Below are 12,430 nucleotides of genomic sequence, written 5' to 3' on the forward strand. Positions count from 1 at the left end.
ATGGTCAATCTTACATGGGTACAACGTCTTAAGGTGTGCATAGATATTGCTAACGGTCTGAATTACTTGCACACAACCATGGAGGACAAGAGAAGGATAATACATCGGGATATAAAAAGCGCCAATATTCTGTTGGGTAAGAATTGGGAGGCCAAAGTTGCTGATTTTGGGCTCTCTAAATTTCACCCGACGAATCAACAGGAGAGCACCATCAACACGAATCACATTGCAGGCACATATGTATACTTGGATCCAGAATACGCTAAGACATTTCATTTAAAAAAGGTCTCAGATATTTATTCATTTGGAGTTGTTTTATTTGAGATCTTCACGGGTACTTTGGCCTATGATTCACATTACATCAAGGAAAATGAAAAGGGGCTTGCACCTATCATACGCAGACGCTTCAAAAAGGGAACACTAAAGGAAATGTTAGATCCAAAACTAATGGAAGAAGCTTATGAACTAGGTTTTACCGGAAAAGTAGGACCTGATCATGATTCTTTGAAAACGTGTGTAAAAATTGCATATCAATGTATAGCAAAAACTCAAGCCCATCGCCCAAGGATTGAAGAGGTCATCGCCGGACTCACGAAAGCATTACACTTCCAAGTAAGTCAATGTTGGCATGTTGATAGAAACTAGGGTTTATACTCAAACAAAAGGTACGATTACTGAATTAAAAGCCCCAATTCGAGAAGGGAAGGTCTCCAATTACAAAATAGAAACTGAGATAACAAAAACATAAAAACTGACTAACAAAAGCAAAGCGTACAATTAAACTATTGCAAGCGGTTATTGACTGGAACTACGTATTTCATCTAAAGGATTTAGGTGGGACCCAAATATAACTTGAATCTGCTCCATGATTGCTTCCGGGTTGACCCGTTTTCCTCTGCGGGTATAAACCTTAACCGGGTTTGTATCACATGTGCTCATTCATTATGACTTTAAAAGAAATATTAGATTTCGGACAATGCTAAATCAGGAACCTAAGTATTTTTTGAGAGGTATACTTGCGAAATTAAAGTTTGTGGTTTATATGACTGTTTAATATACGTAAAATGTAAATGAAATTATGTGAATTACATACAAAAATGTATGCACATACCTCTGTTCACAGGACATAGTAAAATAACAGGGCATCACAAACGTAACCTATTAGTTTGGGCCATTTTTAGTCAAAATAATAATTCCTGGGTTCTTTTGAGTTTAAAGAAAATGTATAATGAGTTAAAATAGGTCAAACTAAAAGAAAGGAAAATCATACAATAGGTCATAATGGGTCCAAGAGAAAAATGAGTTGAAAAATGTTTAACCAGGGCGGGTGCGGCGTAACGTGGTACCAAGCGCGGGTGCGTGTGAAACGCTTAACCTGGCGTGGTGCAGTTGAAATGCGTGACCAAGCGCTGGTGCACGCGAAACACATTACTCGGCATTGATACGCGATTTTATAATATATAGTTAACTGCCATCATAGAAAAAAGGGTAGGTTAACATCCATCTTGACCTAAACTCATCATAACATGCTTTGTTAGTGATCCATGATAAGCTAAACCCATCCTGACCCAAACCAATTCTGACTCAATAACAAACCCGAGTCAACCAATCCATCTTGCCACCTTTACATTCAACTCTAATGTTCCTAATGATACACAGGAAAAGCGGAAGGAAACCCTCAAAATTTCACTTGAAGACATAAATTTGAGCGTAGATAAGTGACAAATACATTACAAGAGGAGGATCTGGGATACTTTATAATGGGAAAATTCAATATCATAATAGACATAGTAAGGTTGTTGTAAAGCGGTTTAGTCCGGATTGTTATTTGAACGACACGAGGTTTTCATGGGAGCATGGTTTTTTGAAGGAGTTCGAAGTTCTTTTCAAGCATAAACAAGATAATATCATCGGTCTTGTAGGCTATTGTAAGGAAATTAATGAAAAAATCATTGTCTATGAGAATGCTTCTAAGGGAAGTCTTGATAGATATCTGGATGATACTAGTTTTTCATGGACCCAACGACTTAAAATATGCATTGATATTGCAAATGGTTTAAAGTTCCTTCACGAAGGTGATACAGGACAGGATGTGGTGGTACATAGAGACATAAAAAGTTCCAACGTTCTACTAAACAAAGACTGGAAAGCAAAAATTTGTGGTTTTGAGCTTGCATTAACATATCCAACAAATGAGGTGATTAAGCATGTCATTGACCATGTTGTGGGCTCGCCAGGCTATTGTGACCCGTTATACTGGGAAACAAATATATTAACCAAAGAATCAGATATGTATTCATTTGGTGTGGTTTGATTTGAATTAATGTGCGGGAGGTTGGCATGTCCAAATGACTTTAGAGACCGCAGTCAATTTTTAGACGATTTGGTTAAACGTCACTTTCAAGTAGCACGACTTGATGAGATAGTATTTGAGGGCATAAAAGAACAAATTGCAACGAAGTCATTGAGTACATTTAGAAGAATTGCATATCAATGCTTACATGAAGAGAGAAAAGAACGACCCACGGCTGGTGATGTACTAGTACAACTTCAAAAAGCTTTGGAATTTCAAGTAAGTTTTTACGTCATTACAATTTACAAAATATATTATTAGTGGAATATTCATATAAATAGGTATCACTATCAAGAGATAAAATGGAAAGAAAATAATATACAAACTTTAACTAATATCAAGCAATAGCCTTTGGTCATTGAATATAATTGTTAAAACAATATGCATCATGGACTTGGGTGGGTATGTATAATCTCATAGGGTGGTTTATAAGAGAAATTATATCGTTTTTAATTAGTTTTTGGTTTACCCATTATCTTACGTGTATCCTTCTCTAGTTTAACTATATTTTGGTTCCATTTCGAATAAGTTGTCTTTAAGTTCGACTAGGATTCAATGTATGGGTACATACAAACCTGATTAGTTCTTTGTGTTAAATGTCTCGCATTCGTTCTTTCAGGGTGTTTTAAGATTGCTTATTTATGCTCCTTATAACTTAGTAACTTTTTAAAAAAGTTAATAAGTTAATAAGGTGTTTCGCAAGGTCATAAGGCATTTTCTGTTTTAACTTATAAATAGTGTAAATAAAGAGCTTTTGGAAAAGAGTCTTTATTTTGTCAAAAGTCCTTTTGGACTCAAAAAGAATCCCCAACACAGCATTTATAAGAAATAAAAAAAATGCCGCTTAAGTCTTGAGCATGCCACCCGTTATGGTTGGCTTTGAATGTTGATTTTACATGTTCGACGTTTAACAATCAGACACCAATCAATGAAAGCATGGCGGAGTTCCAAGTCACTGGAGGTGTGAAGAAGTTAAAGTAAATAAGATCAATTGATAAACAATCAATTTGCTTGGCACTTTCCACTGATTCCATGTGGATTCGACACCCTACTTGCCCTTGCTAGTAAAGGAATTTTATAAATGTTTTTAATTGATATTTCGACATCGATCAATATGTTGAGGTATGGTGAGATTTCATTGGTTTATTGATAAAACTCATTCTAAAAAATTTGGAAGTTCGTGTCTTTTTTCTTGGAAAACAAGGTATCCAATGCATCTAACGCTTCCTTTGGTGTTTTGAGATCTCGAACATGATTCGGTAGTTTTTCGTAGCCCGTTGTCTTTAGAAATAACATGGATTTACCGACTTTCACCAATTCCCGTTTGCCCAATGGCCATTTTGTTCCTAGGTTGCATGGTGCTTTCTCCATTGACACTTCCCACAAATGTATCTCTTGAAGATATGACTATCATTAGGGCTGTTCGAAAAGCTCACCCCTCGTTGCTCGTTCGAAACTCGCTCGAAAATAGTTCGAAAATAGCTCGGCTCGAAAAAGCTCGATTCTAAATGAGCTCGACTCGACTTGCCTTGATTTTTAAACGAGCCGAGCTTGAGCCAGGGTTAGCTCGGATCGTGGCTCGACTCGTTAGCTCGTTTAGATTAAACCCTAAATGTAATATCTATACATAATAATATCATACCAAGAAATAAATAAATAAAAACTATACATATATTATCACTGGATACCTAAAGCCTTATAAAAGAATAACGAAAATAAAGCAAATAAATTTATAAATTCTCTAGTTTATAAATTTTATATAGTATGTATGTTAAAATTATATTTTTTTGTATTTTATGTATCAAAATTTGTAAAAAATAATATAAAAAAAATTAAAGGAGTCCGGCTCGAGCTCGAGCTCGATTTTTCCTCTCGATAAAGAAAACAAGCCGAGCTCGAGTCAGCTCGATTAAGTTTGAGCTCGAGCACACTCCCACAGACAAGAAATGTCAGACAGTTTAAATATTGATTTGGTTATAAAACAATTTAAGAAAACATTGACAACACTTCAGGATCAGGATATGTAATAAAGTGACCAGTGATAATTTATACAAATTAGGAAATCAAAGAGACATTATTCATTTATTAGAATAAATAAATAATTAGTAGACAGAGTAGTTTGTTTGTGATAATTCACAGAACCTAATACAAAGAATTGACACAACTAAAAGTGGTCTACCTAATTACCAGTTCGTTAATATAAAACTTAACAAATATAAATGATTAATGGAAAACGGTTCAATGACGATAAAAACTTAATCCTAAATGTTGATGAACACAACCAAATAATTAAAAATAAATGAAATTCCTAGAAAGACGAATGTTTAATCAGTTCCAACAAAATATTGATTCAATCGACCAGGAGATTAATCAAAACTAAATCCCAATACATATAATGTTCATAAAAAATAACCATTTCGTATGCAAACCCTACACCAGAAGTGGTCACGTAAGGTTTAGCCTTGCCTCTGCATCATGATTAGCTCAGTTATAGATCGAAAGGATGAAACCATGGACGAATTGGTGATTGAAAGGTGTTAAGATGATGAATCCAAACCCCAAAATCGTCATTGGTGGCTAGGGTATAAAGCATAATCAACCTAGGGTTTAACCGGTCTTAAATATGGAAGTAAAACAAAAAAACAGACTTGTACATTGTAATAGCTCAGCTACCGTTGTACCATAATATTGTTCGCTTTGACCGAAATGTACCACCATCGCTTAACAAATTTAGTTTTGGTTGCCATGTGAAGACTTCCCAGGTGGTCCCAAAACGTGTTATGATGGGGAAGGTATCCACCTCCTTATAAGAAGGCTCAGTTCTCCAACCCAACCGATGTAGGATGTCAGAATTCACCCCCTTAGGGTCCAGCGTCCTAGTGGGACCTGGCACCACCTGCCTCTAATACCATCTGTAACAGCCTAGCTACTGCAACACCATAATAGTGTCCACTTTGGCGGGGACATACCACCAATGCCTCACGGATTTACTTTTGGTTGCCAAGGTGAAAATTTCCAAGAAGTCACCCATCCTGATACTACTTCTCCCTGAGCACACTTAACTGTGAAGTCATCCTCTCATTGACTACCATTAAGTGTCCAAAATGCATAATGATAAGAAAGGTATCCACCTCCTTATTAAGAAGGTTTCGTTCTCCTCCCCAACCTATGTGGGATGTCACATACGCCAGCCCCGTCTTAAGATATGGTAGGGTCATTGTAGCTTATATGGACCCTGACCTTATGGCTTCTTCTTTTTGCCTTACGAAAGGCTTAAAAGACTTTTCCAAACCATCCACCGTAAGCTACGGTGGAGCCACCATAATCTACGATGGGGTGAGGTCAATATTTTTTTACTTTCAGATTCGTCTCGTCGAGAAACTGCAATTCATATATTATGTGTCCCACAACTCATTTTCTAAACCTGGATATGCCCGTTTTACTTTTAAACGCATGTGAATCACTTCCGAACTCCCCTAAACTTCAAAGCATGCATGTAACAACCTCCAATTAATATCTTTCGTGCTCCAAGCACCTGTATTCATAAGCCAATCCAAGTAATCATGTTCAATATATATAAATAACTAAAACACACAATATTAAACATTAAGAACATATATGTGATTTCACCCAAACATCACATTTTCAAAAGGTGAAGATGGTATGTCGAGAAATTGGTGAATTGGAGCAACAATATAGGATCTTTGTTATTGTACATGGTTTAAAACCTGAGTTCATTATCAACTTTGTTATTACTGTACACGGGTGGGTGAATCAACCCTTGATCGATGAATTTGAAAACCTATTGGTGGTCAATAAGCCTTGACTAAATAGATGGTTGGAGTTTCGTTGCCACATATAAAGGCTGAAGATCTAGGAATCATGTATTGTAATTATAGAATTGAGTAATTTGACCAACCTTAAGATTTGATTTCAATATTGGTTTTTGAACAATTGCTTGGATTAATTTATAAATCATGAATTACTTTCAGATAAACCTATTTGTGGATTAAACACAAATGATTTATCGGATAAGACAGAAGTTTCAATGCATTGATGAAGAACAAGAGAGAACTAAGTAATCGCCTGTTCTCTTCTGTATGTGTGCGATCCATAGAGAAAATCACCCATGGAAACACATCAATTAAGTTTTATTTTATCAATCCCCACATGAGCCAAACATTAATTAAGCCCACCACTTCACAAACCAATAAATATCATTGGAAATAAATCGAGTATGTACTCCCGCGTCCCTAACCTGTTTAATATTTAGAGTTATTTTCTGGATCGACAAGTTAATCTAATATACTAAGTTATATGCTTATAACACTAGATTTACCAACCACCTTGTATGAAAAACTGGATAATTCCATAGTCGTGGAAGTTATGCTGAGAGACATAAGTAGTAGGAAAGAATGAGAAAACAAAGAAGATAAATTCGGAGATTAGAACAAGTATCCTTGTATTAAAAATTTCTCGTTTAGATTCTCCAAGTGCGGATAATAGGGTCACATAGCTCGAAAGTGTCTGGAAGCAAACCAAGAAGAGAGGAAGAACCGAAGAACGCAATTGTTGAACAATATGATGAGTTGGATGCCAGGCATATATAGCTCACCCAAGAAGCCAACATGCATGTATATTCGGCAACCTTTCAACAAAAATTGAACAATCTTGATTATTTGATTGTTGACTCCTGATGCGCAAACCACCTGACCGGTGAGAGAGGCATTTTTTTGAACCCTCTAAAATAGGCTGGAAGCAGAGTTGATATTGTAGATATTTCTAGAAATTGACATTCTTTTTATCTCAGCCGAATCAGCCTACATAAAGGAGACGTGGAGTACCAAAAACTTCGACTTATGGCATTAATGGCTTGGTCATGTCGAGTTTGAGTGTTTGACAATCTAAGTGTGATAACGAAGAGAAAAAGATCTACTGGTCCACGTATGTGTTGGGTACCAATTTGGCAAGGTAAATAATTGCCATTCGAGCAATCTGAATCGAAGTCGAAAGCCCCTTTCGATCTTATAGAGGTAGGGTACCAAAAAGACCCAAACACCCTTAAGTAATACCCGCGGGTCAATCAGAAGTCCCTCATAAGGCACCCGCGGGACATATGAACCATCCGCATAATCATTTGAGGAAGAAACACTCTCATAGCACATGCGGAAGCATCCTAGCACCCTCAAAAGGCATCCACAAGAAGGTATACCATTCCGCGCAAATAACCACGAGGTAATGCTCCGGGACACCTGTCAATAACCAATTACCTTCTAGAAGATTTGCCAAGATGTTTTCTTGGGCAATACGTGATCCTTTGGCCAGTGTCACCTGGCAAGGCCGTTATAACCATGCACATGGCTAATATTACTCATTTAACCAATACTTGAAGGACACGTGTCTAGGTTGTTATACATGCACATGCAACGTATAAACTGAACCTATCATATGAGGACACGTATCCAGACGGTTAGGGGAGCATCTTCTGAAAAGGACAGCTGGCCCAATCATCTTCCCACACCCTTCGGCTTAAATACCCTCCCGATCACCATGAGGTAGGCATTCACTCCCACTATACTCTCTCAATTTACCTAAGTGCTTATCTTCTACAGAACAGTACTTATTCTCACGCCAGAGGGTGGTTAGTGGAAGACCCCCCCTCTTGTCCTTCCTGTAACGAGCTCACGGTGTCTGTTTTGCAGGTCTTTGTCATTGGACTTTGGGTAATTGGGTTCATATCATACTAGCAACTAACCGTATCCTACCCTGTTGATGCATTGGATCTAGGACCCATTAGTGGAGAGTAGATCCGTGTTTCTTCATTGGCGCCATCCGTGTCTTTGTTAGAATAGCAAAAAAATTTTCCGTCCTCTTTACGATATGAGTCAATTACCTAAAGGGCCGACGGAGAATCCAGCACAATCTTCACGTGGTCCCAACCTGGAAACACGTGAAGGAGCAACGTCTGTGTTTGTTCGAATTTCGACCCCTGTTGCAAGAACCGACGCCGTCAACACGGGGAATTTTTCCTTGGGTGGTTCGACGGCTCGGGGGTTGTTTGCTCAACAAGAAGGTGTTACTCCAGTAGACATCGGAAATGTTGTTACACCAGTCACTGACTTGGGGCACGTTACAGCCCCAAGAGGTTCCGATCTCGGAGATTTGGACCGAATTATGAGAGATGCTAATCGAACTCACTCAGAGTTAGGCCTGGATGAAAACTCCGGTGACTGCTCAAAGGAGAGTTCGGCAACATAACTCTAGATCTGGAGGACTCTTATCTCCAGATGAATGGCTTCGTATTCAGCAAGAAAGTTTGACCGCTGAGTATGAACGTAGGGTACGAAATGAGCGTTTCCAGGCGCGCGTCCTGACATACGACGACTCTCCCAAGAGATCCGGCTCTCCTCCCATAAGGGGAAGTCATATGCAATATAGCCAACCATGGAGCAAAACTTGGGAGAAATCCCAAGGTTACGTCCTCGTCCCCGCATTAATTTGCGGGTACCATCTTATGAGGAAGAACTAGACGGACACGACTCAACATATCGTCCGGAAGGTAGTTATTACAGCGGGGATAGCCGTCTCCCTTCATACGGAGGAGCTAGTTATCCGCGACCGGCTGTCCGTCATGCGGAATACTACAGTAGTGCCGAACATGGTTTTTATTAAACCGTACCGTCCGGAATCATTCGCAGAAAAATCGAATTTCATTCCGGCCATCGCGACGGCCCCATTCCCGATAAACGGAAAGATTTCGACATCTGTTGGAACATATAGTAGAATGACGGATCCCAGTGATCATCTGCTGAGGTTCAAGGCAGTAGGAGGAGTCAGTGGTTGGACTCTTCCATATTGGTGTCACATGTTTGCACTAACATTCCCGGGGGCGGCGCGAGAATGGTTTGAAAAGCTACCATCCAGGCAGATCAAAAGTTGGAAAGATTTCGTAGCAAAATTCTCTCAACACTTCAGTCAACAAAGAAAGCATACACGTGACCCTTTGTTAATATTGGATGTTGAAAGGCGAAATAATGAATCCATTGAGGACTTCATTACTCGTTTTAATAACGAGATCCTTAACATCGGAGGGGTTAGTGAAGATATGCTGCGGGGAGTATTACGCAAGAACGTCCATAGTGATGCCTTAATCCGCACACTAACCGGAAAAGACGGAATGCCCGAGTCCTGGGACGAAATTATGACAGCAGCTAAGTTACATGCAAGAACCGAAAAAATGTTGGGGTCCAGTAGCCAGAAACAGTTGCCAAGGGTCGATTTCCAGACACCAAGACCAAACAGACAAGATAAAGGACCAATATGGTCAAGACTTCAGCCAAGTGCAGAAATGTCTAAACCATTTGATGCAAGATCGTTGATTGGCAACAAAAACAAGCGTAACTTTCCAACACGATCTTCCAACAGCATTTGGACTCAGCTGTCAAAAACTCCTTCAGAAATCCTCACAACTAAGAATCTGACCTTTCGCAAGCCTCAACCGTTACCAAGGAAATCATTCCTCGACAATAAAAAACACTGCACGTACCACAATGATATAGGACATAATACTAACGAGTGTGTGGCCCTAAGGAATGAAATAGAGGCAGTTGTAAAGAACGGGAAGTTAGATCATTTGGTCAAAAGTGTGCGACCAGGGACTGCCAAACCTCCCGCAAAGGATAACCAGGGCCGGCCAAAAGACAAATAAAAGATCTGAATGTTCACATGATTTAGGGAGGTCAACAGATCAGTGGTAAGAGGAAAGAGTTTGCGGATGAGGTGTGGAAAAACGATCCAGTCATTTTTCCACGTACCAGAGGAGGACCGTGTAACAAGAATCCCCTAATAATCACTGCTTTATTTGGGCACTATCGGTCGCAATATGTATTCTTTGACACTGGTAGTACATCCGACATTATGTACGAACAGTGCTTTGAACAGCTTGAGGAAGATGATAAAGAAATACTGCGACCTATTCATGCACCCTTTTCTGGGTTTAGTGGGGAAATAATGCACCCGCGGGGTGTCATTACATTCCCAGTCACGCATAGGGATGGGGTCCACTCAAGAACTGAGGAAGTTGATTTTTTAGTTCTACCAGCAACTTCCAAACATGATATTATCCTCGGATGAGAGGCAATCGGTGACTTCAATGCCCAACCGTCCACAGCTCACGGAGCAGTAGGGGTTCCGACCCGTACTGGTATAGCAATAATCCATGTTAATCGACATTGCTTCATGACCGAAAGTTCGAGGCCAAGTAAAGTTTCAAAACAAAATCAGAGGACTGAACCAGAGAAATGGATTCTTAACAAGAAATTTCCCGATCAAACCGTAGTAATTGGTCCAGCTATTTCTGAAATCGTCTGAACCTTCTTAAAGAAATTGTTGACAAAGAACATTGACATTTTCGCATGGCGTCCCGCGGACATGACAGGTGTCTCGCGGAACATTTCGGAGCATAAGTTGAAGGTGAATCCATTAATCACCCCAATTGTACAGAAGAAGCGAAAGATGGGCCCGGAACAAACGAAAGCCACGAATGAGCAAGTGCAAGATCTTCTTCACGCTGGGATTATCCGAGAAATCAAGTACCAAATGTGGGTGGCCAACCCAGTGATTGTCCCAAAAAGCAACGGAACGTGGCGGATGTGTATAGATAATAAAGATCTAAACAAGGCATGTCCAAAAGATTGTTACCCACTTCCGGAGATCGACTTGAAGGTAGATGTTGTGGCTTTATTTAAATTCAAGTGCTTACTCGATGCCTACAAAGGATATCACCAGATTCATATGGCAGCTGGTGACGAGGACAAGACAGCATTCCGCACTGACCAAGGAACATTCTGTTACAGAGTGATGCCTTTCGGGTTAAAGAATGCGGGGGCCACATACCAACGACTGATGGATCAGGCCTTCAAGGGTCAGATAAGTCGAAACCTCGAAGTATATATGTATGATTTAGTAATAAAAAGCATCGAAGAAGGCCAAATGTCGAGGGACATAGAGGAAACTTTTGAAACGTTGAGAAGCATCAACATGAAACTCAACCCAGCAAAGTGTTCCTTCGGGATGGAGGAAGGAAAGTTCCTCGGAGTAATCGTTACATGCACGGGTTTCAAGGCTAATCCAGACAAGATACAAGCAGTAGCCCGCATTCCATCTCCCGCATCCCTCAAAGAAGTTCAAACACTTAATGGGAGATTGGTAGCATTAAACAGGTTTCTGGCAAACCATGCTGCTAAATCTTACCCGTTCATTTCAACATTCAGGAATTGTATCAAAAAGGCACAATTCAGATGGACCCCGGAAGCCGAACAAGCATTCCAGGAAGTCAAGAAGTGTTTAATGGAATTACCCACATTAACTCCTACTCACGTGGGTGAACCATTAACACTATATTTGTCGGCATCCGACATTGCCGTGGGGGCTGTCCTATTGACAGATAGGAAAGATGTTCAAACTCCAATCTATTACGTCAGTAGAACACTATCGGACCCGGAAACAAGATACTCGATATTGGAAAAGTTGGTTTTGGCACTGGTTTATGCCGCCAGACGGCTCCGCAGATATTTCCAGGGCCACCCCATCAATGTGTTAACCGGTTACAAACTCAAAAACGTGTTGAGTAAGCCCGAATTGTCCGGGCGATTGGCAAAATAGGCTAACGAATTGGGTGAACATTCAATAGAATATAAACCAAGACCGGCAATCAACGGGCAAGTGCTGGCGGACTTCGTTACAGAAGTCCCGCAGAACAAAGAACAAGAATGTTTAATTGAACATCAACCCCAAGCACCTCCGGAACAAGGGCAAGTTTGGTCACTGGTCATGGACGGAGCTTCGAGCAGTGAAGGGTCAGGTGCAGGCTTAAGGCTAGTCAACCCCAAGGGGCATGAATTTACATAGGTCATCAAGTTGGACTTTAAAAGTACTAACAATGAGGCAGAATATGAAGCCTTCCTGGCAGGACTGCGGATAGCAAAAAAGCTTGGGGTGAAACACTTGGAAGTACGGGTGGATTCCATGCTAATTGCGGGACAAATAAATGGAACATACGAAGCCAAGAATGATGTC

At 40.0% G+C, this 12,430-nt stretch overlaps 1 protein-coding gene across 1 annotated transcript; it reads left to right on the top strand.

Annotated features, from left to right (window-relative positions):
- On the top strand, positions 1-2,314 carry LOC143553904 (uncharacterized). The gene is made up of 2 exons (XM_077043793.1): positions 1-612; positions 1,715-2,314. The coding sequence occupies exons 1-2, from the start codon at positions 1-3 to the stop codon at positions 2,312-2,314; spliced, it is 1,212 nt and encodes a 403-aa protein (XP_076899908.1).
- The last annotated feature ends 10,116 nt before the right edge of the window (positions 2,315-12,430 follow it).

The sequence above is a fragment of the Bidens hawaiensis genome, unplaced genomic scaffold (assembly GCF_021521415.1).
Source record: "Bidens hawaiensis isolate Kalapana, Puna unplaced genomic scaffold, B.hawaiensis_p1.1 tig00017415_1, whole genome shotgun sequence".
Classification (NCBI taxonomy): Eukaryota; Viridiplantae; Streptophyta; class Magnoliopsida; order Asterales; family Asteraceae; genus Bidens; species Bidens hawaiensis.

Bases quoted from the DNA above. Each gene is read 5' to 3' on its own strand.
- LOC143553904 (XM_077043793.1), top strand. From the start codon at position 1: ATGGTCAATCTTACATGGGTACAACGTCTTAAGGTGTGCATAGATATT. The intron at 613-1,714 runs GTAAGTCAATGT...ATTTGAGCGTAG, and splicing joins CGAAAGCATTACACTTCCAA to ATAAGTGACAAATACATTAC.